The sequence below is a fragment of the Podarcis melisellensis genome (genome assembly GCF_964234715.1).
Source record: "Podarcis melisellensis genome assembly, chromosome: 12".
In the NCBI taxonomy this organism is placed as follows: Eukaryota; Metazoa; Chordata; class Lepidosauria; order Squamata; family Lacertidae; genus Podarcis; species Podarcis melisellensis.
In genome coordinates, this window is record NC_138544.1 from 23500804 (window position 1) to 23527592 (window position 26789).

Consider the following 26789-nt stretch of genomic DNA (forward strand, 5'->3'; position numbering starts at 1 on the left):
GGGGGGCTTTGAAGGAGCCTGGTTTGTTTCATCCCTGGTATACTGGAGCAGACCTGGAGCAAAAAGTGTGGTCTTTTCCACAGTGTGAACAAGCATACAGTGGTACCTCTGGTTATACAGTGGTACCTCGCAAGACGAATGCCTCGTAAGACGAAAAACTCGCAAGACGAAAGAGTTTTCCGTTTTTTGAGTTGCTTCGCAAGACGATTTTCCCTATGGGCTTGCTTCGCAAGACGAAAACGTCTTGCAAGTTTGTTTCCTTTTTTGAGCCTTTTTTGAGGTTTTTGAAGACTTTGGTGATTTTTGAAGCTTTTCCAAAACTTCTTTTGCAGCCATTTGGTAAGTTAAACTTTTAAAACTTTTGGGGGGGGGTTTGGATTTTGGGTTGGAATCCGTGCTTCGCAAGACGAAAAATTTGCAAGACGAAAAAACTTGCAGAACGAATTAATTTTGTCTTGCGAGGTACCACTGTAAACACTTCTGGTTACAAACACTTCAGGTTACGAGATCCACTAACCAGGAAGTAGCTGATCCTGGTTCCGAACCTTGCCCCAGGATGTGAATGAAAATCGTGCGCCAGAGGCGCACACCCAGCAGGAGGCCCCATTAGCGAAAGCACGCCTCAGGATAAGAACGGTTTCAGCTTAAGAATGGACCTCCGGAATGAATTAAGTTCAGAACCAGAGGTACCACTGTAGTATGCTTCAGTTGTTTTAATGCTTTTGTGTTTTCTACCTCAGGCTCCTTTGGGAGGAAGGGCAGGATATTTTTTTAAATAATGATTTTGTTTTTTAAAAAATGATCTGATGAGTGAACCTCAGCAAGGGGTAGCCCAAAAGTGGTGTATTCAGTCAGATGGTACAGAGGTAGTTTCATCGCAAGAGCTGGAACTAAGAGGAACTAAAGCCAAGGACAGCTCAGGAGTAGCCTGCTAGGCAGCCCAAACACAGCAGAGAAAACCTGTACAGTTGAACCTCAGGTTACAGATGCTTCAGGTTACAGACTCCGCTAACCCAGAAATAGTACCTCAGGTTAAGAACTTTACTTCAGGATGAGAACAGAAATCATGTGATGGCTGTGCGGCGGCAGCAGGAGGCCCCATTAGCTAAAGTGGTACCTCAGGTTAAGAACAGTTTCAGGTTAATAATGGACCTCCAGAACGAATTAAGTTCTTAAGCTGAGGTACCACTGTATAAACAACTGCAATACAGATGCAGGCTGCACTCACTTGTCTACAGCCCAGTGCAACAAGAGGACAAGTTTGTAAAGGGACTGTAAATTTAAACTCATTCGTTTGTAGCAGTTAGCTCCCTGGTGATGAATTGGGTATACTTTGTGTTGCATGACCCCCTACGGAAGTGGAATGTCATTCTTTTAAATATTATTTCTCACGCGTGTGTGTGTACACAGGTTATATTCTATATCAGAATTCCTGACACATGTCATCTGTGTAGGCTGGGAAACAGGGATGGGAACTTTAGCCATGAAAACAGGCTGCAAGAGTAAGAATTCGTATAAACAAATGAAGGGAAATATACTTCAGTTCCATTACCATATGTGAATAGTCTGGTTTGTCTGAGCCCAATGAGGTGATGTTGCAGCATGATTACAATAAAAAGCAGCCGTACCTGTTCTTGAGGTGCATGCATGCTGTTACAAGTCAGCAACTTAGATTTATATGTGCAATTACAAAAGCACAGAAAGAAAAAATGACACTCCCTTCCCCTCAATGTCCTCTATATGAACATATGTGTCATACTGTTCAACATTCGAATTAGGGAAAACTACATATATTTCGGAAGACAACGAAGTTTTTCCCTACCTCTGCATACACCAGGCCTGCCTGGAATTACTTAGAATATTGCCTGAATGCATTTAGGAAAAAATTAGGAGATCACAGCAAATATCACCCAAAGTGTAGGTGATAATTGAGGGCTGCTTTTCCTGACGCAGTTACCATATTTTTCGTCCTATACAGCGCACCGGCCCATAGGACGCACCTCGTTTTTTGGGGGGGGGATGAATAAAAAACATTTATTCCCCCCCCCAACCGCAGCTGCTGCCCCAAGCCTTGCGCACACCTGCCTGAAGCACCGGGCGCCCTCCGGAGGGCGCCCCGTGTTTCGGGCTGCAGGCTGCTGCCCGCAAGCCTTGTGAGCCCGCGGGACCTCCCGCCAGGCTTGCAAGGCTTGCGGATAGCTTCCTGAAGCCTGGAGAGCGAGAGGGGTCGGGTGCACACCGATGCCTCTCGCTCTCCAGGCTTCAGTGAAAGCCTGCATTTGCCCCATAAGACGCACACACATTTCCCCTTCCTTTTTGGAGGGGAAAAAGTGTGTTCTATGGGGCGAAAAATACGGTAATCTCCATGAAGGGAAAAACGTGTGTTGTATCATGTAAAATGCATGAGCTTTTCTTGAAGGAGTTGCTGCAGGTATCACTTGTCAAATTTGTGTACCCGTGACACAAAAAAATATTCTTGCTGCAATTCATGTATGACAAAATATATACTATCCCCCTACACAGAGATTAAGCTGCTCCATGTTGCAGTCTCCAAAGTAGCCCTTAACTGCTCCCACAGGCTTTAACCAGGCACACTTTCTTGAAAATCAGTCCCATTGCTGTCAGGAAGACTTAACTTCCAACTACATGTGCTTACAAGAAGATGATAGTACATAAATATGCTTATGAAGAACAGCTGGAGTTCTGGAATAGTCCTTTTAATGCCACTGACATTCTATGACAGGCTTCCTCAACCTCGGCCCTCCAGATGTTTTTGGCCTACAACTCCCATGATCCCTAGCTAGCACGACCAGTGGGTGCTGGGAATTGTAGTCTCAAAACATCTGGAGGGCCGAGTTGAGGAAGCCTGTTCTATGAGCTGTTCTATGAGCCGAGACGTTATTTCCTAGGGCTAATGCCAACCCAAAAAGTTAGGATACCCTCCTGCATCTGCACTTGGGTCCAGAATAACCAAAAATCTGGTGCAGTAGCAACCGTTATTATTAGTGCTGTTAAATTACATCACCTTCAATGCCCACTGCCCTCAACCTCTGCTGAGGCAAACCAATAATCTAATTTGGATATGTGGCAAGCAAGAAATCCAATGCTGGGAGCATCAATTTGCTTCTTTGTACATTCTCTCCTATGCATTCGTCCCACTGGCAAATATATTCTAATCTCTTGTTAAGGAGGAGTACTTAAATTATGAAAACCAGTCCTTGCCACATACTAATACTAATGTGTTTACTACATTGGTAATTATTTCAATTTCCCTGAAAGCATTTACTCTAACAGAAGCAGCAGACATGGCTCAACTACCCTTGAAAGTTTCCATCTGGAAAAGGTAATAAAGGAAAACTGATAATTCAGATATATCTGATTCAGCTGTCAAACACTTTCCCCAGAAATATCAAGCGATGAAGACTGCATTTAAATACGATGAAAGTGACCTAAATTGCAGATCCTATTACAGAAAATTCAGAACGATCTCTTAATGGATTCAAATCAATTTCTTCCAAATAACTTTTATATATTCTGGAACACAGAAACTGTAATGACATTTTTAAAGAAAGCTATTTTCCTGAGTATGACAAATTTGAACATCTGAAAGGCAAGAAGTGTTGTTTGCTGTATGTAAATTGGAAAAAAGAAGTGTTTTACAAAGACTTTAACTACAGCTTTGTTAGTTACTCACAGAATCAGAGAGTTGGAAGGGACCCTGAGGATCATCTAGTCCGATTCCCTGCAATGCAGGGATAGGCAGCTGTCCCTTACAGGGATCGAACCTGCAACCCTGGCATTATCAACACCATGCCCTAACCAACTGAGCTGCCAATTCAAACAACTTTTTAAAAGCTGGGGTGGTGAAACCATTTTCCTGCACCAGCTCTTAATCAATTGGAACCTAGTACTGGTCCTAATTAATAAACTGCTAACATCATGAAATAACAAGCTCCATTGATTCAGTCAATGAAAAGATAAAGCTTACTGTTTGGAAGCAATTCTAAAGCATAGTTTAGTGTTACAAGAAAAAAGGGAGAGCCTTAGATTGTCCTCTGGGGCAGTTCGCAAGCTTTTGCTTGCACTTTAGATTACTACTGCTTAACTACTGTTCACCATGTCATTCATGCTTTTAAAACTGTGGTTAATTTTAACCATGGTTTGTTGAAACAAGCCAATGTTAAACCATAGTTTAAGAACATGGCTTGTTTCAACAAACCATTGTTAAGATTAGCCACAGTTTAGGCGCTGCAGGCAACTTTCCTGGGCACCCAAACCCTGCATTAGCACAATGCTCAAAGACTAAGGCGACAAGGTCCCTATCATAAATATCTGCACCAGCAAATCTATGTTCTGTACTGGAATAATCATCTTCTTTGGCGATCACTCGAAGCCGAGTAAGATTGTCTTCCATTAACACTGTCTTAATGATGGGTCCATAAGTGACTGTGGTGGCCAATTTTGGATCCACATATCCTTCCAGAGTGGGGACATCATAGGTTTTCGGGTGGGTGTTGATCATGGTGAGGATTTGCCAAATGTGCCTTCCTCTTAGCCCCTTTTGTCCTCAATTCATGTTTCTTCAAATTCCATGACACCTTTGGTAGAGGCTATTCTCCAACTGGAGTGTTCACAGGCCAGTGTTTCCCAATTATCTGGGCTTATACTGCATTTTTAAAGATTTGCCTTGAGAGTGTCTTTAAACCTCTTTTGTTGTCCACTGGTATTTCGTTTTCCATTCTGAAGTTGGGAATAGAGTAGTTGCTATGGAAGACGAAAATCAGGCATCTGAACAACATGATCATTTGTGGTCTAACAGAAGAATCCATTTGTCAAAAGCTTTGGATCAAGGAGTATTGCTCCATACATGTTTGAATTATATGGAAAATATTATATGCCCTTATCCTGTTGCCATCCAAATATTCCATTCATCCCCATGGTATGCATCATCTTTAATTATGTAATTACTTAACATTAAGCATCAAAAGTTATCATTTTCATTAAAACATTTCAGGAGATGAGATGCATGACACTTAATTCCATTACAGAATTATTCAAGAAAGTACTTCATTCAAGGATCGGGGGGGGGGGGGAACACTTGTAATCCAATGAGTCTTCACTCTAATTTTAGTAATGGATATATAATTTAATTTCAGCAACGTAGATAAAAGGGCACTCAAATAAAATTGGTACCAATGGAGGTGTCTTTATAAATGCTATGAACAACAGCCCCCGTTTCCTTTATTCTCATCTTACAAAAACTTTCCATCTTATTCAACAAACTGGTATCTCCAGTAACAGCCAAAATAATGGGGGATGTGTGGTATATCTCAAATGGAAAAAGTCACTAAAGCAGGGGTCAGCCGTGGGCTGTGGGCCGGTCCACTGTCCCTCAGAACATGTGGTGGGCTGGACTATTTTTTTTTGGGGGGGAGAACAAATTCCTATGCCCTACAAATAACCCAGAGATGCATTTTAAATAAAAACACACATTCTACTTATGTAAAAACATCAGGCAGGCCCTACAAATAACCCAGAGATGCATTTTAAATAAAAGGACACATTCTACTCCAGACTGAGAAGGCGACTGAGCCACATTTGGCCCATGGGCCTTAGGTTGCCTACCCCTGCACTAAAGTATGTATTTACTGTTAAAACAAAGAGCCGTGTGACACCTTAAAGACTGGCACATTTAATTACTTCATATGCTTTTGTGGGCTACAGAACACAACATCAGATGCATGAATCCATGCATCGGATAAATATGCACGACAGCTTCTGCTGTAATAAAATGTGTTAGTTTTCAAATGTCACATGATTCTTTGCTATTACTACTTAACAAATTAATATGGCTAATAAGGTGTCCTATAGCTTCCAAGACCTTGCTTTTGTTTCACAATTAGGACACAACAGCCAGATATGTCTTGCAGGATTTATAGTGGAAGGTGGAGTAAAAAACGTTTACAGTAATTGTGTGTGTGTTTTTTAAGGGTGTGCCAAAACGAAAGGTTTCTGTATTCTCAGAGCAGTCTTTATGTGTTAAATGGTAATGAGGTTAAAAGACAAACAAGGTGCCTTGAGAAGCATCTTGAAGAAGATACATTTTTCCTGCAATCTCTGTCACCTATTGTTTGGGATGGGCAAGGTAGGCAGGAAAAGGGAAGATTTTACCTTCTATATGTTACACAATAATCACCTAACACATATTTCTTTTAGCTGTTCTGATCCATCTGCCTCAGGCATCCATGGTGGCAAGATGTCAAGGCAAGCTGTTGGTGGCAACAACAACAACAACAACAACATGGATGCCTCCGAGCGAGCAACTTTATCCAACAAAGGTTGGAGCTGAGCTAAAGCATTATGGGTTTCTTCAGTTCAGCATTCCTGAAGCTGAATACTGTGGATCTTAAAAGACCAACCTCCTGGTCGAAAGTCTAACACTCCTTCCCCTTTCTGTGGACTTTGACCTGGTGTACTCCCTGCTCCATTGTTGCGTGGAGACAATCAATTCCTCTGATGAGTCAGGCTCAGGAGCCAACATCTGATGGAGCAGCCCTGGACTCTGAGCTTGAGGCTGGGCCTCTGGGTAACAGCAAACTCACAGAATGCACTAGTGCACATATGTTTGGGTGCTTTGATGAGGGTGCAACTCCCTGCACATTGGTATTTTAAGGATGAAGACCTGTTATTCACCTTGTGCTTGATGTATGTAGGAGGGGGGGATCACTGGAAAACTAGTGTATTTCTACCAAACACAAACACAATTGTAGAAGTAAAGTAAAGTGGCAACTTAGAGCTAGTTACAGGTAGGTAGCTGTGTTGGTCTGCCATAGTTGAAACAAAATAAAAGAATTCCTTCCAGTGGCACCTTAGAGACCAACTAAGTTTGTTACTGGTATGAGCTTTCGTGTGTTATCTGAAGAAGTGTGCATGCACACAAAAGCTCATACAAAGAACAAACTTGGTCTCTAAGGTGCTACTGGAAGGAATTTTGTTTTGGCAACTTAGAGAATGACATGCATCTATGTTACCTCCCCTGTGTGGATTTTCCAGGGTCTGGAGGTGCCATGGATGTATATCAGTCCCATTTCAAAACCATGACACACAGGCACCACCAAGCTTCAGTAATAGCCTCTTAACATGACCAGTGAGAATATTTCAACAAGGAAACCTCTAATGTGCCGGAAATAGATATACAAATAGATATACACAGAGTCACTCACTCACACATAGCTGGGTATTTCATCTAATATTCCTAGCCAAGAAAGCAACTTTACAGCCTGCACCTGTTGTCAAAGGAGCACTGGCAAGTGTCAGCCTCTTTCCTGCAACTGAGCCTTTCTGGTTATCCAAATCCAAATTTATACATGCTACTGGGGGTGGCCCCTTCATGGACAGTGTTCTCGAAGCTACCAGCATGAGTTTGACCAAACTGCAGGAAGCAGTGAAAGACAGGAGTGCCTGGCGTGCTCTGGTCCATGGGGTCAAGAAGAGTCGGACACGACTAAAGAACTAAACAACAATAACAACAACACTGGGGGTGGGGTGTAAGCCTGTTTACTGACAGCGGAGCGCCAACCAAAGCCACTTCCTAAACAATATATTTCAGTTGCCATATTCTGTGAGGCTCCACATGTAATGCCCTCTGCAGCTGGAAAATGCCCAGGCTCCAGATCAGGCACGCCCAACCTTCAGATGTTTTGGCCTACAATTCCCATGATCCCTTACCACTGGTCCTGTTAGCTAGGGATCATGGGAGTTGTAGGCCAAAACATCTGGAGGGCTGCAGGTTGGGGATGCCTGCTCCAGATCTTCTGAGTTGATTATGACTTCCACAGTGTAAGAATATGAAACATTTCCAAGCCTGAGCTCTTGTAATTGGCATTTAAAAAGACTTGGAGGGGAATGCTTTAGATTAGCAGGAGGGGAGCACTGTTTCAGTCTAAAATTCCTTGCCCATTTTGATAAAAACTTTTATTTCTTTTTTCAAGCAAATACATCTACTGCCATTATCTGCGCTTCCCCAGGTATGTACCTGCATTTTAGGATTTTATTCCTGGCACCATAAGAGAGCCAGCATGGTGTAGTGGTTAAGAGCGGTGGACTCGTAATCTGGTGAACCAGGTTCGCTTCCCCGCTCCTCCACATGCATCTGCTGGGTGACCTTGGGCCAGTCACACTTCTCTGAAGTCTCTTAGCCCCACTCACCTCACAGAGTGTTTGTTGTGGGGGAGGAAGGGAAAGGAGAATGTTAGTCGCTTTGAGACTCCTTCGGGTAGAGTTAGTTGCTTTGATATCTCCTTCGGGATATCAAATCCAAACTCCTCCTCCTCCATAACAGTAATTTTACTATCTTCTCATCTTTACCCAAATAGTTGGAGCTCCTTGGGCCTGAACTTTCTTACAATAAAATTAAGAACATGTAATAATTTGTGCGAAATTCTCGCATGAACATGCAATTTAGCAGTTGTGCTGTATTTATATTGCATTTATAAGAGCATCAGCAAAAAATATAATTTCGAAAAACCTTCCACCACATTGCTTTTATTAGAAATGCATCCCTAATTCCATACATTCGGTCATTGATGTAACCTACTGCTAATTATTGTTCCTCTAATGACTATTTGGCAATACTATTCTGAATCACCTCCCAGGCATTACTGACATCCAGCTACACGTAAAAAACCTTGCACTGTTATAAAGTGTTTGTTCCTAAATGGTTCTTATCTCCTATGACATATTTTTAAATATGACTGAACAAATGGGTATGGGGCTTCAAAATGTCACTGGGTTAATTATTATTTTTTGGCATCCACAATATACAGAAGGCTAGTGTCTATGGCTGTTTAGCCATGATGGCTGTTCTAGCGAAGGGAACATTCTGCCTCACAAAAAAGGGTGATTGCAAAGAAGAGCATAAACATAAGGAAAATCTGCTGGATCCGACCAATGGCCCATCTAATCCAGTATCCTGTTTGCACAGAGGCCAACCAGGTACCTGTGGGAACTCTCCCTGTGGCGCTCACACAGGGTCCCCGGATGTTTGACGGTCTATTGCCCCTGTGCCACCACTGTGATTGCTTTCTTCGCCACCAACCCGTTTCCCTCAGGTACACACGGAGTCCAGACAGTTGTTAACATTAACAAATAATCAAGTTTATTTTTATAAACATGAACAAGTTTAAGGTTTCAGTTAATTTTTCTTGGCAGTTTCTTAATCTTAGTTTCTTTACTGACCCAATGTTCCTAACAACTTCAAACTGATTATCCCACCTATCTATATGACTCCACCTAACAGTTCCTCTCACTCTCTCACCACACAACACGACCAACCCACAGACTTATATCCTCCCTCTTCCTTTACCAAAGCCCAACTCTCAACTGATTTCCACACACACCAACTCTAACTCCTCCTATCAGTTTCTCTCTGGCCAATCACATCACACTCATTTAACCCTTTCCTTATGACCCACCTAGGAGGCAAACGCCACACTCCCCTTCTGCAGTTTCCAGCAACTGGTGTTCATAGGCATACTATGCCTGGAGGCAAATCATAGCTTCCATCATGGGTAGCAGCCACTGACAGCCTTAACCTTCATGTATCTGTCTAATCCTCTTTTAAATCCATCATCGGGACTTCAAAGCACCTCACAGGCAGCAAGGTGCTGCTAAAATTAAAGGTTCACCCCTTTAATCCTCCTGTCCTTCGTGGGGGTCAGGGAGTAGCATGGTCAAAATGTTGTTATAGCAAGAGACTGGCAAAGAAGAATGCAACTTGACACATATTCAGGAATGAATCAAAGCTAAAATAGATTTGGATTCATTTCAGGTTATATATTTTGCAATCTCTGTGTCTTTTCAACCCTATATGGCCAGCCTTAAATCCATTAATTGTGTGTCTGCTTTAAATCTTTCTGGTTTTCCAGTACATCCAGCCTTCTCTTACAGCAAATGCATTTCTTCCTCTTACCCTTGCAATCACGACTGGATCCAGTGGCGTAGCGTGGGTTGTCAGCACCCGGGGCAAGGCAAGTAATTTGCGCCCCCTAACCCATGGATTTTAGCACTCGAGTCTCTTCCACTAGATCAGTTAAAGAAACCCTTACCCCCTAAGCACATGTATTGTTTGCAGTGAGAGAGAGTGAGTGAGCCAGGTAGGGGCAGAGAGCTGCGAGTGCGAGCGTGCCACCCCCCGATGTTGCACCCGGTGCGGCCGGCCCCCCCTGCACCCCCCACGCTACGCCACTGACTGGATCCCAAGACAGAAGGCAGAAGCTTCCTTTGACAAAAAAAAAGAAAAGATTGCAGAACTTGGAAAAAACAACAAAAAACCATGAGACCAAGCCTGGCTACAAAAACAATTAAGGAAATGTTAGAATATATTCCCCACTAACATAGCAATGAAGCTGAATTGCAACCAAGTTTTCCGCAATAATTAGGGTGATGTTTTTATTAGAAGAGCTGTGAATCCTACACAGAATATAGAGTAGGATTAAAACCATGCCTACAAAAAAACACAAAAAAGCTCCCATTGTTCAACTTAATTGTCTGCAACTGACAGTGATAACAGAAGAAGAAAAACTAGGCAGCAAGAATAGACTTTTATTTACATATGAAGTATAAAGCCTGAGAAAAAGAATCTGAAATCAGAACATGGCCAATAATTGAAAAACAGATTTAAGATAAGTAATGCTATTTTCAGGAACAGACTCTGATAGCAATGAATGCTCTGGCAATAAGTGAAGAATGAAACTGCACCTGTCAAGTGACAGGATAAAGCAGATTGTGTATGAAGCAGCCAAACCAGTACGAAAGATGGATTAAAATCACATGTTCTTATGGCCAGAAAAGAACAAGTGTATATCTGATAGCTATGGATAAAATTATTATCATTTAATTAGGAATTTTTAAAAGGAAGCTACAGTACTGTTTAAAATGTCGAGTAAACAGCCAAAGAGCCACTTCGTACATTTTACAAAGTTGTTCAGATCTAGTAAAATGGAAATGTACTTGTGATTCAGGTGATTCTTCCTCTGGAACTTAGCAATGTCAGAGAATTCTGACAAAAATGGAAATGGGAGCAGAAATTGCCAATCTTTGCTTATTCATCCTATGTCCAGGACAGAAATCAATCCAGTAAATACAATCAGCATTCAGTTTCAGTGCTGCTTGGAGTCCACAAACAATACACAGTTGATTATTGAAATTAATTGACTTTGCATTGAAAGGAATGGTGTGGAATAACATAATGTTGCCTAACGGCTGGGCCGGCTCTGTCAAGTAATATAGATAATATATCTCCAGGTTTCACTGACCATTACCAATAATCTTTTATGAGCAACACGCTTTGCTTTTCTTGGAAGAAAAGTGTGCCAAAGTGATTATCTTAGTAGCTATTGCCCCACATGGCACGATCATGAATCAGCAGAATCAGCTACAGCATTTTAAAAGCATATAACAAGCAAGGAACAAGTATTAGAATGCCCATCAGAAGGACAGCCTATGCCCTATGAGATACTGCTAGATGTTGTTCCAGATTGAATTGCTAAAGATCTGCATGCTTTGAAGTTTCAGCGAGCAGCTCTTCAGTGAAAATGGGTCGTATACATGTAAATTTAAAACAACTCAGAGCCTGAAGAAAGGCTAGGAACACAATCACTGATACCACAAACACGAATGAACCATCAAGACTAAAACCTAAAATCTGCTATCTTCAAAATATTTTGAGGATGTACAGTGGTACCTCTAGTTATGGACTCGATCCATTCTGGGGTGCCATTCGCACCCCGAAAAGTCTGTAACTAGAGTGCTGCTTCTGCGCACACACGCAGCGCGATAGAGCGCTTCTGCACATGCGTGAAGCATGCAGAATGCTTCTGTGCATGCGCAAAGCGCGCAGAATGCTTTTTTGTGCACGCAGCGAAACCCGGAAGTATACACTTCTGGGTTTGCCGCATTCGCAAGCCGAAAAGACGTAACATGAACCTAACACAACATGAGGTATGACTGTTGTGTAATTACATTAAAGGAATCACACCAGAGTTGTAACCATTTCCAGAAGGGTAGGAATGTGAATCTGCTGTAGCAAAAAATACCACCAGTCTTGTGGCACCTAATCAATTTATTATGGCCTTCGCTTTCATGAACCACAGTCCACTTGAACAGATGCATCAAATGTAACTCTGAGTTAACAGGTGCATGTAACATGAATGTGCAACCATGGCTGTTCCTCAATAGCAGTCAGCGTGATGGGGCACAACCACAGAGGCACCTACCCAACGTGAGTTTACCTGAAGAGCCTGGGGCGGCGTAGAGCAGCAGCAATTTTGGGGTTATGTGTACGTACCAGTAGATACAGTTCTGTGCAGGAGCACAGTACATCTGCGCAGGTCTAATCTTGCTGCCACTCTGCTCTATCCCACCTCTGTCCAGGTAAACTGCAATGATGCTGGTGTCACAAGAACAGTGGCACATCACTGGCAACTACTGATGCTCCTTAGAAATAAAATAAAAGAATCCAGATACGACTTTCTAAAATGCTGCACATGTCATAACTATAGAAACTAACCACCAATTTTTTTTGGGGGGGGGGGTCCAAGTCAGTATTGATGCTCTTAACTCAGACAAAAAATACCACTTAAATTAGAGAAAGCAACTTGAACTAAGGCATTGACCACAAAAGTGGGAGCCAAAAATATTTGGGATACATATGGCTTATGAGAAGCAGAAAAGCAAGCAAATCAATGAGTGTCTCTGTAGTTTAAACTCACCATCAGTAGAACAAAGAATTGTATAGATTGGCAAATGGTTTGAACAACATCTTGAAAATGTAATGAGGTCAATACAGTTAAGATCAGGCACATTATTACCAACAAAAATGGAGCAAATTACACCAGACAGTATTATGTAATTCAAGTAATGGGGAACTGGTATTAATATGGAGACCTGGTCCTTAGTCAATGTTATATAAAAATAACCAAGCATAAGTCCAAGTATATTAAAATAACTTCTCAATCTCTCCACAGCTAGTCTCCATATCTCTTGGATTCGGCTGCAGATTTCCACAGAAGATGATGTGACTTCTATGAGAAATGCAAATGCATTTTAAGCAATGTTTTAGATTTAACAAGATCCTTTCCAAAAGCGAAAGGTTTGTTAACCCAGTCGGATGTTGGATCCTTTTATAAGCTCTGGCTCCATATGGATCTTGCTATTGTAGCAGCTGCAAAATAGTAGCCACACATCACAAAAAGCTGCCTTATCAGCTCTAAGAAGCTAGTCTCTTGCCCACTACAAGTGCTGTCTTGAGCTGTGGATTATCAACAATGGCTTGTTCCTTTGTAAACAACAGCTACTCAACTGGCTCTGGGCAAACTCATTCCACATTTCCTCAGAAGTTGCTAACAGGTGCCCACTTGTGTAAGACTACCACAAAGCAAGTATCTCCAAAACTGACCACTTGAAGCTTTGCTTAGTAGTTACAGCGTGAATCAAATATCTTATTTTTCAAATTTGGTTAAAGTTGTCAGGAAGGCTCAAAATACAGAATACTAACTATGTTTCTTATGGTAATAATCTGCCTCTTTCTCTGGCACAAGCAACAGTAGATCTGAGGCACACCCGGTACCTGATTTTCCCATGGGATCTTAAACAAATGAGTCTGTTCTAGGCTTTGCCTTAAAAGCCCAGCTCATACAGTGTACACAATGAAGAGAGATATTGTACAGGACAGAAAGTCATAATAGTAATTATATTTATGAAATGTCGTAACAAAAGCTACTTTCAAGCCCACATGTTTTGATGCTTAATTTGTTACAAACTGACTGCTTCAATTACAGCAGGGCCAGCACTCCATATTCACAAAATAAGCTAAAAGGAACCCATACAAAGACAAGAGCTATTGTTCTACATTTTCAATTCAAAGGAAGTATCTGGTATGAATCAAATACAACAAGCAATCCAAGAATTTAGGAGAGCTTGACACCACCAAATGTCTGAATAACCAGTAGGTACTAATATAGATGCTTTCTCATTTATCATAGAAGAAAAACAGTCTGAATTCTGGGGTCTTAAATACACTAATCTGGAAGTAAATTGCACTGAAAATCACCAAAGTGGGTGCATTTTTTTTCTACGTGCACCCATCTGTCCCTGAGGATCTATTAAAATTTGTGTTCAGTGCAATGAGTAACACATGTAAGAGCCACTGATACAACCATAACCACCTGAAAGCAATGCCCATTGTAGTGATGGTTGAGAACTGTGTTCCTATATATACACTAGTATAAAACTAGGGAACATACAGTGGTACCTCGCAAGATGAATGCCTCGTAAGACGAAAAACTCGCAAGACGAAAGAGTTTTTCGTTTTTTGAGTTGCTTCGCAAGACGAATTTCCCTATGGGCTTGCTTCGCAAGAAGAAAACGTCTTGCAAGTTTGATTTTCAATGCATTCCTATGGGAATCGCAAGACGAAAAAACTCGCAGAACGAATTAATTTCGTCTTGCGAGGTACCACTGTATTTAGAAAAATACAACTTGAGATAAATAAATCTTGACTGCCACATGCTCCTCACCTGGGGCAATTCCAGCTTGAATGCCTGATAAAAAAAGAGGTCAGATCTCCTGTCCTGTACTTTTAACAGCTGTGTAGAAAGAAAGAAAAATCCAGCAGGTGTAGCTCACATAACAAGCAACACCGTCTGAAATTCTCTCTTCTTCCAAAGTATTAAAAGTGTAGCAATTGTGTCCTCCTTTTCACCTTGCCACCTTAAAACTAGAGTGGACCTGACTCCCACCACTTTTTTGCATATATGCAAATGCCTTGAGAAGTGTAAAGTACAAATCGCATTTTTTAATTATAATCACCACAGAAAGAAAACAATTTCAATTTAAGAGCTGCCATCTTGCTCTAGCGGCACAGTGTATATTATATGGTAAAACGGATGAAACAAAAATAAAAAGGATGCCTTATTAAAGGACGATGTTAACTTATATACTGTACAATCTCATCATTTTCTTAGTGTTTAGGGCCCAGTGTTTGTTCTCCAAGTTCTGACAGCATCAGGTCAGGAAGGTCTCTCAGCATACAAACCATCTCCTGTAAAATACTGACACCATGCATTTTAGACACATGACCTTCCCCCCTCCAACGTCACACACATTTAATTGCTACTGAACCCTAACACCATCTGATATGATTGCTTGGCAACCTATTTACTCTGAAAATACACTCCAAAATATTATATGTTGTGCTCTCCTTATTGTGGCATTAAATAAAAATGATTTCCTTTCTTAAGCTGACATTTATTAAAGTGAGTTGTACTTTCCACTTCTCAGGCTGTTTCTCAGTGGCTGAGTTCTAGAATTAAAAAGTATACATGGATTAGTAGAGTCAAGGAATCCAACTGGACTGATTCAAGGATCCCAGTTATACGCATTTAGAAGTAACGAATGTTTACTGTTAACTGGGTAGCTACATTAACAAACCAGTGCTTAGGGTGATATACCACAAAGCCTAGTTAAACGAAAGCATGAGAAATATTGAAGTTCAAAGTGTGAAATAGATTTTAAAAAATTAAGGTAGCAAGATAATGAAGCTATGAAATTTATATAGAAACCCAATTGTCAGTACTGTAATTAAAAAGTACTATCCTATTTTGACAAGTAATAACAAATAAATTATTTAAAGGCAAGCATTTTTGCTACTCCTATATAGGTTGGCTCATGGGTATGCAAACTAAGGCCCGGGGGCTGGATCTGGCCCAATGGTCTTCTAAATCGAGCCCGTGGACAGTGCGGAAATTAGCATGTTTTTACATGAGTAGAATGTGTCCTTTTATTTAAAATGCATCTGTGGATTATTTGTATGTTTCCACTTAACAGACTGTCTCCCTCCCCCCCCCCCCCACTTTCTCCAAGCCTGTGGTTTTGTGAAAGATTGTGCTTGTAAAGTAATTATTGATATATCTTGAGCATTAACAACCCCCCAATGGATTTTACCATTTACTGTAAACACAAAACATTTCAGAGACCTGCTTAGAGCTATGTCCTTGGCTACTGTTGACTGCAGCAGGAACCTTTGTGAGGAAATTTGTTACATTTGTCTAAACAGCTAGTTTCATTTGGCTGCTCAGCAAACCACAGTGCTTGAGTGGATTTAATTTAATTAAGATTAATTTACTAATACGAATACATAATATTTACATAGTCTTTGTTTCTAATAAGCTTTGATGGTATTAAGGAATCAGCTTTCAAACTGCAATATTGGGAGCGAAAAGCACAAAAAAGCAGACCCCAAATTACCATGGAATAACTAGGCATCGTGTCACTAAAGAAAATGCACCAAATCCCAAATTGGTAAGTTTCCAAGGAAATTTATATTGTACGAGGCACGTCCAACAGGTAGATTGTGATCTACTGGTAGATCACTGGACGTCTGTGGTAGATCACTGGCTCCCCCAAAGAAGCTCAATAACTTTGGCTCCCCTAAAAAAAGCTCAACAATTTTGTCCTACACCCCCCCAAAAGGGGGTAGATCACTGCCAGTTTTTAACTCTGTGAGTAGATCGCAGTCTCTTGGGAGTTGGCCACCCCTGGTATATACCATATCTGTGGATTCTTATATACAGTTTGCAAAACGATTTGAAATGAGAGCAATTTGGGAAGCATGCAGAGGGAGAATGGACTTTCCTGAGTAACAAGTTGCCCTCAGCAAATCTGGGAGGTTTTCCAGGCCTGTGTTCTAGTTTAAAACTCCCTGTTGTTCTTTCCTTTGAACAGCAACCCTAATGGTGCAGAGAAGTGGAGCTCTGTGGAACAGCACTATTGTTACACAGTGGTACCTCGGTTTATGAACTTAATCCATTTCGGAAGTCCGTTCTTAAACTGAAACCGTTCTTAAACTGAGGCGTGCTTTCCCTAATGATGCCTCCCACCGCCGGTGCCCTTCCACCATTCGGATTCCGTTCTTAAATAGAGGTAAAGTTCTCAAACCGGGACACTATTTCCGGTTTTGCGGTGTTTGTAAATCAAATTGTTCTTAAACCGGACTGTTCTTAAACCGAGGTAACACTGACAAAGAAAAAACCCTTCTTTTTGCCAGCTGTCCCAGTTGCCTAGTCTGGAATGGTCCTACACACAAACCCTTTGCAGGGTTCCTGTCCCCATGGAGGGAGCCCTATGTGTGCACATGTATCTGTATATAAAAGTAAAGGTAAAGGGACCCCTGACCATTAGGTCCAGTTGTGGCCGACTCTGGGGTTGCGGAAGCCAGCATACAGCTTCCGGGTCATGTGGCCAGCATGACTGAGCTGCTTCCGGGTCATGTGGCCAGCATGACTAAGCTGCTTCTGGCGAACCAGAGCAGCACACGTAAACACCTTTTACCTTCCCGCCAAAGTGGTACCTATTTATCTACTTGCACTTGATGTGCTTTCGAACATCAAGGTTGGCAGGAGCAGGGACCGAGCAAAGGGAGCTCACCCCGTTGCAGGGATTCGAACCGCCAACCTTCTGATTGGCAAGTCCTAGGCTATGTGGTTTAACCCACAGTGCCACCCGCATCCCTATATAAGCCCCTCTATATTGGCATCTTGGGAGTGGGGCTAGCTGCATGTGCTTGAAAGCCCCATAACACGTTTGGTACCTACAGATACTGCATGCAGAGAACTACAGTGTTAAGATAGTTTTATACTACGGCCAGATCGTGCTTATATGTGTTTGTGTGTTGGTAAATGAAGCACCGATGAAAACTTCCATTTCAGCGCAATCACCTTTTCTCTGTTATGTTGCCATTGTTTCATTAGGTTTTAAAATGATGACTGATGTGATTTTAAAGAATTATAGGTATTCTTTGGTATGGTTTGTTTGCTACAGTTTTTTCAGCAGAATACACAGTGTAGATGTACTTGAAGGGAATAAATTCTTGAAAAAGCAATTATATTGTGGGTAGAGGAATTCCACGTTTTCTCTATAAGACAATTCCAAAACCACCTTTCACCTCTGCAGGCTGAACTTGTATTTCTCTTATGTTGAAGCTTTTTTCTAACATTGTGAATTGAAATGTTTTTTCAGAAATCTCTGGAAATGGATATAAAGAGCCATGGGTCAGCAAACTTATTCATCAGGGGGCCGGTCCACTGTTCCTGAGACCTTGTGGGTGGTCATACTATATTTTGAAAAATAATAATGAATTGCATTGCCCTACAAATACATTTTCCTGAGCTACACATATTTAGATCATAGCTGTCAACTTACAGATTGGAAAATAAGGGACCAGCAGCCACAGAAATAAGGGATCAGCAGCCAAAATAAGGGATTTTCAGAGCACAGGTATGTTCGACTTCTGAGCCCCTCCGAGCCAAAGGCAGAAAGCGCAGCCAGCAGCCGAACGAAGCCTCAAGCGGTGGTTCCCATAGCGCAGCAACCCGGCAAAGGGGATGCAGAAAGAAAAACTACCGTCACCTCTCCGCTGGGAAGCGCTGAGCAAAGGCGAGTCCCCAGGCAACACGGCTGATTTGATGGTGCAAGGCGTGCAAGCGCCACCCCCAGTCGTTCTTAGACTCCTTATTGGGTGAGCAACGCAGCCAAGCAACACAGTTGGAGCCTCCCTCCTCCCGGGCCGGCAGGGAGGGAGGGAGAAGAGCTGCTTCCTTTGAAACCCAGGAAATTTAAGGGACATCATCAATAAGGGACAGCAGCGGGACATGGCGCTGGGATAAGGGACTTTCCCGCCAAATAAGGGACGGTTGACAGCTATGATTTAGATCTATCACAATATCTGACCTATGTTTTAAGTTGCCTCATTTCATTACTTCATCGGTCTTTTGGCTAAAATCAAGGGTAGTATTTATTCTTACAAGTTGTTTCATTTTATGTAACATAGAAAGATTTCTAAAAAGAAAAGCTAAGTAACCACTGGAGTTTGGCACCCACCGCAGAAGGCAAAGTAGTTTTGGGGAAAGAACTATTCAATCACGTTTTTCTTGGAAAAGCCAATTTGACTTCCAGAAACCCTTAGTTTCTATGTATTATGTAAACAGAGTATTCTTTTATTTTGCCCAAGGAATTTCCCATATTTCCACTGCTACCACCCAGCTGAATTCAAAATTCTGTAGAAGCTCTCCATAACAGCCCAAGAGGGGAACAGATGAAGAACTTTTGAATTAGGAATGACCCATTTGGTATTCAAATCCTGCTGAAAACCAACCTGCACATATGCCAGCCTTCTCCAGCTTAGTGCTCTGCAGCTGATGTTGGACTCCAAGTCTCATCAGCCCCAGCTAGCCTTGCCAATGGTTAGAGACGATGCAAGTTGGAATCCAAAACATCTGGAGGGCACCAGGTTGGGGAATCCTGATCTAGACTACTCTGCCAGTGGTTCTCCAGGATTTCCAACAGCAGGCTTTCCAAATCGCATTCTACCTGTTCCTTTGAACTGGAAATAACAGCAACTGAATCTGGGGCCTTCTGCACCCAAACTACAACTTCTGCCATTAATATACAGTATTGTTCCTTCCCTTAAGCACATTAGCCAACTGAAACCCCTATTGCCCAAGACACAAGCCAGCCTCTCAAGGGCACTTACTAGACTGATATTACTTCCTAATCAGCAGAGTCGGATTGCCCAAGCCCAAGCTTCCTCAATCTTTGGCCCTCCAGATGTTTTAAGACTACAATCCCCATCATCCCTGACCACTGGTCCTGCTAGCTAGGGATCATGGGAGTTGTAGGCCAAAAACATCTGGAGGGCCAAGGTTGAGGAAGCCTACCCAAGCCTATTTGCTTCAGAAAGCACAATAATTATTAGAGCAGGAACTCTACCTGCATAGTTTGTGGCATCCTAACATCAAGAAGATCTGTAGATTCTTAACTTCAAGAAGCTTTGCAGAATATAAAGTTTTATTAAGAATAAGATAAGTGCATGTATACTGCTGTTAGAGACTTAAGGGAACTTCCTGGTATACTACCCTGTAAAGGGGGCAGGTTTTTTCTCAGTAACTAATCCCAGCTCACCACTGGGGATCCTGACAACAGGTTGTAACAAACAGTGGTTCATAACTGTGGCCACCCTTCCAGGGGTCTCACCCTTCACTTTTCCACAGGCAGACCTTAAACACCATTTCAAATTCGGCTTCCCACCACCACCACAAACAGCACCTCATAACAGGGGAAAGACCTATATACCAGGTACAGTTCAGATAATACTTTTATTCCTTTATTTTCACATGCTACTTTCATGCACAGGTTGTGTATTAGCTTATCTAAAACGGGAAGACCCATTTAACCTTCTCATACAGATGAGGGTTTTTGGGGACCTGGAGCACACAGATGGCTCTAGAGATATCACACGGCACCAAAACATCCTTGTTCTTAAACATGCATGTAATGTCCCGCATAAATCCTTAAAAGTTCAGGTGTAATATAGCTTCGCTTGAGCCTGGTCTTTCACTCTAGCCATCAAAGTTTAGCTGAAAAATCATGGCATGTGTTAAGGGATCAGCAAACTTTTTCAGCAGGGGTCCGGTCTACTGTCCCTCAGACGTTGTGGGGGGCCGGACTATATTTTGGAAAAAAAATATGAACAAATTCCTACGCCCCACAAATAACCCAGAGATGCGTTTTAAATAAAAGCACACATTCTACACATGTAAAAACACCAGACAGGCCCCACAAATAACCCAGAGATGCATTTTAATTAAAATGGCACATTCTAATCATGTAAATACACGCTGATTCCCAGCTCATGTCACATGCCGTGAAAAATGTCCTTAGTCTTGCAAATTTATCACAAAAGTTATTAGTCCCAAGAAATGCATGTTAGTATGTGGTGTATCTTTCTTTATCTATTTATACCTTAAAATGAAACTTTTTTTTTTTTACAATTTTTCTCTACATGCATCATACCCCCCCCCCAACTGTCCCGATTTAAGTGGGACAGCCCATTTTGGGGGCTGTGCTCTCATGCAAGTCACATGACCCACGCAGGAGCACAGCCTTGAAAGGTGAGCATCCCAATTTTAGTATTGGGCAAGTGGGAAGGCATGGGATGTGTTCCTACCGTCAGTGAAAGGGGCTGGGGTTGTGCCTTTACACTGCAGTTGGAACATCTGCACAAGCCACTGTTCCTGTGCAGCAGGTCACAGGATCAGGCAAAATACTGAACCGCTTCTAGCACAGCTACCAGAGCAAAAATTCCTAACCCAAACCATATCTAGTAGCACACAATTTTTCACCTGATTGCTCAGGCCTTTCATCTATGCAATGCATGCTAGCTATAAATACATCAAGTGGAAGACAGAATAATTTCATGCCTTTTGGAATTACAAAAAGGAGAATCAAAATGATAACTGATAGATAGGTGACAGCATGAATGCCTCCATCCCTGAGCGGATTCTGCCCTCTCAACAATAATTTGGAAAGTGTTTAGGTGTGATTAAAATGGCATTTGGAATTATAAGAGTAGGTAATAAACGTATGCAGATGTAGATTACCTTTGTGTCTATTATGTCTTATACATTCCAAACAAGTTTTTAATTAAGCACGCTCAGAATTAAAGAATCCTGCCTTGTAATTTGCCACTTTTTGCCTAGGACTAGTTGTACTTGTGCTCTGGCAAGCACCCAAAGGGCAAAACTACCCAAGCTTGTCAGGATCAAGCCCACACCAAGTGTTGAACTGATATCCTGAGGAATGTGAAATAGGTATGTGAAGAAACTAGGGCATTTCAGAGACCAGTTGTGCCAGCTGATCTCTTTAGGCAAGATTGAGCAGTTGCCTAATATTTCTAAAAGCTTCCAGGCCAGTCTTGGTTGCTAATTTCAGCAAAGAGGGTCACCTCCAGACAACCTATTGAACGTTCATCCCAATTTGTTTGCAGTGAGGTTAGACAAGGTTGCATGATGCGACTGTTATTCCACACTTTAGTGTACATTTTCCCATCACATTCCCTATCGCAAATAGTCCAGTAATTCTGAGAAGCAGGTTTGTTGCACAAAAACTCCACATCAATTTCAATTGCCCAATCTGCATTCGACTGCCAGCACAAAGTCAAAGAGAAACTGCATGAATGCCATTCTGTCTGGTCTGCTGCCCTGGGTACTCTGTTTTTCACCTACCATACAATTTGGTAGGTGCAACCTGCTTTTTACCTACCATTCAGAAAGCGTATGTAATTATTCCGAACCAAAAAGAATCCACTATATTGTTTCATTTTATTTCAATTATAAATATATGGCTTGATCTTTGAGGCGCAGTTTGCAGCTTTTGGGGGGAGTTGGTGTGCCAATTTTTCACCCTAGTTCTCCTACTGCTTCTTAAATCAACGCTCCCTGAATGGCGCATGAATGACCCCCATCTATCAAAGCAGTAGAAAGAACAGTAACAGTCGTATTTTATATTGATTCTGTACTTTGTCCATAGAAAATGTGTCCTCTGCAAGAAGCAGAACGTCTTATGATGGAAAGTCAAATGAGAAGAAATAATTATATATAATCTGCAAAATTATTCTTCTTAAACCCAACTATGCTCTGGCTGTTCATTTTTAAAAACTGGACTATGTAGTTAGATGCTATTAGAAAATGCTCAGAAACTTGCTGAGTTCTGAGAAATAAAAACCACAGACAGCCAAAATGCAGCTGCATGAAGTCAGATACGCTGGACCCACATAGACTGGAAACATCACTTAATGGGAAAAAATACTGACATTTTTACTGAAAAGTATATGAAACAGATATGGTGGTTACATCTTTTATTGGACATACTTCTGTTTGAGTAAAGATACACTCTAAAATGAGGAATAACACCCCATCAGACATGAAACAACACGGAGCTTAAAACTGAGGCATAGCGAGGAATACAAATGCGTTCCATTTAAGAGCAGAAATGCAGGGGGAATATTTAAAATATTTACAAATGGGAATAAGAATGTCTCGTGACATTAAGCTCTTGAACACTTAGTTAATCCTTCATATGCCAGAGCATGATATAATTACACCAGTCCTTGAGCCCTATGGTACTATATAAACCATAGAAGCATTTTAATTTAAACATCATAAAGATGCCAAGTTATATTTTTTTTTCAAAAATGCCCCAAAGATTTGATTCCTCTCAACTCATCTTATCCCATGCTGCCCCACCTCTTCCAGCTTCCAAGCTGAATATGTATGGTACTCAGTATGCCTCCAGATGCCTCCAGATTTTGTGGTGATTCACATGCATAGAATCATTGAATTGGAGAGTTAGAAGGGACCACCAGGGTCATCTAGTCCAACTGCCTAGATTGCAGAAATCTTTTTGCCCAATATGGGTCTCGAACCCACAACCTTGATATTAAGCTCTACTCAGCGGAAATGTAAGTATATGCAAATAGGGCTCTGTAACCCAAGGGCAACAAATCCACTTTTTTTAAAAAAAGAATTATTGCAGTTAGGAAAGTGATGGAGAACTGCCCTGAAAAGTGAGGGGTGAATGGATTATTAACATGGAGATGTGCAACTTCCCCCATTCCTGCCCCACCAGCTAGTCAGGATGCATGCTCATTGTCAAATAACTGCACCCTAAACAAATTGGAAGCAATGCTCAATAAAGACCAGACATAATCTAACTACCATGTAAGCTTTGTTCGAGCAAAACAGGAAGAATGCTGACTAAATAGGTCATCTGGAGGAGACCTGAGTGCTTCTTTTTTTCCACTTCCACAGAATTACCCATTTCCCTCATTTTACTGTGAATTATCTTAATCTGTCTTTTGATATATAGGCACATAAGGAAGCCTTCTGAGTAATGTAGATTAGTGGCAAGAGTATACTATCCGCATGAACTGGACCACAGGTTTAGTCAACAGAGGAAATGCTGAAGTACAGTGGTACCTCGGGTTAAATACTTAATTCGTTCCGGAGGTCCGTTCTTAACCTGAAACTGTTCTTAACCTGAAGCACCACTTTAGCTAATGGGGCCTCCCGCTGCTGCCGGAGCACGATTTCTGTTCTCATCCTGAAGCAAAGTCCTTAATCTGAGGTACTATTTCTGGGTTAGCAGAGTCTGTAACCTGAAGCGTCTGTAACCTGAAGCGTATGTAACCTGAGGTACCACTGTACCTCATGAGTGTCCATTGGTCTAACTCTGTGTAAGATTGTCCTGTTTATTCTACTCTTTAAAAAGCTATTGAGAAAAAGAATGGAGATTGCGCATAACTGCTAAACTTAATCATATATGAACTATCTACCTTATCTGGGTTCAAACATATCAAAAATTAGATACCAGCTTTCAGCTTTTCGAATCCTGCCCTTCAGTATAAGATACAGGTTCTGAAGTTCTAGTTCATGTGAAACATGAACTTCGGCATTTTAAAAATATGTATTTTGGACTCACCACAGAAATTTGAGCTTCTCTTGATTCAAGAATGTGTTACCTCTCCCCACGTGAATCTCACAATTTTAATGTGCAAGATTCATCACATGTTAGAGTGCTAGGTTTTTTTTAATTTCACAAAACAGCATTCAGTGAGAACCTGACTAATGGGCTTTTAAACAAGCTGTTCTCAGGTGATGACTGCTTACAGCTTCATCTTGCCAAAAACACCATTCCAATTCTAGTCCTCATAAGCATACACACTGAAGTTTTCTACTACTAGCACTAATTTTTACAGCTTTAATGAAGGAAACACTTGTGTCTAATTTTATTAACGAAAAGAAAAGCTTTCAAGAAGGTGACAGAATTCTTTACTGAACATTTACAGTGGGAGTATTCAGCAGAAATAGAAAACCTTTAACTTAGGCTCCAATCCTAAACACACTTACAATGCACACAACTCAATGGATGCAATGGGACAACTTTCCAAGTAAGGAATTGCATTGTGCAGCTGCAATCCTACGTATACTTAGTCTATTGAAGTCTATTGAAGTCAGTAGGACTGAATAAACAAGCATAGGAATGGTTGCCCACCTTTTCTTTTGGGGAAAGGCATTTACGTACAAGCTGTCTGCTTTGATAACATCACTCTCAAATCTATTCACGAAACTCAGAAGCTATAGTAAAGAATGGAATAATAAGAATCTTGATGCAGCTTGACTTGCCTTCCTCCATATTTGAGAAGCACTGTTTTCCATGTTGCACGCTACTAGTTCACCTCCCAGATAATATAAGCAAGAAATTGCCACACATCACCTATGAGTTTGGCTCAGCCCTGCATGGAAGGCTTACCATCACACACACTAATCCACCTATGACAGAAAATGAAGAAGAATGTCAAAGTGGGTTGCAACTGCTTGCTCCATAGGACTTGGTAACTGAACAGGTGTAATCACACTTGGGAGGAACTGCTCAGCCAAGCACAGATATTTTTAGAAACTGCTGGTGTTCCGAGCAATGACGAGAGAATGGCTTGCATTATTCAAAATAGTCATACTCGCAAGTAGTGAGGTTGAAATCAATGGACTTCAGTCACGTCCATTCATTTCAAGGTGTCTACTCTGAATAAGACCAACAACGTGATTTAATTCATCTTCTTGCTTGAGCAGGGTGTGAATGTGTTACGGTGTCAGAGGTTTAACGCTGGCATCTTCCATCCCCACCCCCGGATCGAATCGTAACTGTCAGGTTGGGTTCAGCAACCTCTTGCAAACCAGGGATAGAACCATCGACGGACAAAAAGGATTTAGCATGCTGCACTTTCCCCAAATCTATGCAGGAAAGCACGCACCTCACCTGCTCTTTTCTGTTACTCCTCCTGCCCTTTTGCATGCAAAGTGGAAGAAAGGAAAGGAAAATAACTTGGTGCCAAAGAGATCCTCCTCGCGGCCAGGTCCGACCATCTAACTAACATAAATAAACAGCATTCCGGGAGGTAATCAGGCGGCAAATCCTGCCGTAATTCACTCTTTTTTTTTTTAACTTACCGGAGGAAACCGAGGAGCCCGACAAACTGGAGTTGCTGGAGGTGGCCATCCTCTTCCTCTTGGGTTCCTTAGTGACTAGCCCAGGTGCTGCTACTGCTGCTGTTGCTGCTCTCCGGCTGCCGCCCCCGACCCATTGCAAAGTGCCGGAGCCGCGCTGAGCAAAGCAGCAGCAGCAGCAACAGCACCCGCTACCGCTGGCGCCGGGGCTCGCCTTGCCGCCCAGCCAAACAACGTGCTGCTGCTGCCGCCGCCGCTCCGCTCGCGCCCCTTTCAGCCTCCGCGAGGCGGTGGAGAAGCCGCCCGGGCTGCCCGGCGAAGGGCCCCGCGCTGCGTCCAGTTCCTTTCTCTCCGCCGGAGAGGAGGAGGAGAGGAGAGACTCTGGAGCCGCCCCGCCAGCTCCCTGCCTTCGCCTTCCCTCCCTCCGCCGGAGCGCCTCACTCTTGACAAGCGAGGGAGAGAGAGCGGCTCCACCTCCTCCTCCGCCGCCGCCGCCTCAGCTCCCCTCACTCGCGCGCGCAAACACAAAGGAAGCGGAGGAGAGGCGCACGGGCTGCTGCTGCTCTTGCCCTCAGGGCGGGCTACTGAGGGCGCCCAGCCCGGGGCGGGAAAACGAGGCGAGCGGCCGAGCGCTTGCAAGCGGGCACCGGCGGGGCGCCGCTCCTTCCATGTGCCAAGGCTGGTCCAGCTTCGGGAAGCCGAGGCTGCCGGTGGCGCCGCCTCCGGGCGGGGGGCGGGGAGGGGAGGCTAAGCCCGAGGAGGCGCTTCCCCAGGCGGCTGGCGCTGGTGTGGAACTTCCCGGCTCTCGTGCGGAGGGAGAAAGGATCCCACCACCACCTCCTCCTCCGCCGCTGGGCTAGGGCTCGCGCTTCTCTCTCCTCCCCCCCCCTCCAA

General features: G+C 42.6%; 1 protein-coding gene across 1 annotated transcript in view; it reads right to left on the bottom strand.

Moving 5' to 3' along the window:
* Nucleotides 1–26448, bottom strand: part of CHN2 (chimerin 2) — a 157011-nt gene extending 130563 nt beyond the window's left edge. The window contains exon 1 of the mRNA XM_081883384.1: nucleotides 25899–26448. Coding sequence (XP_081739510.1) covers nucleotides 25899–25947 — 49 coding nt within the window. The 5' untranslated portion in view covers nucleotides 25948–26448. The remainder of the gene's footprint in view (nucleotides 1–25898) is intronic.
* Nucleotides 26449–26789: the final 341 nt, after the last annotated feature.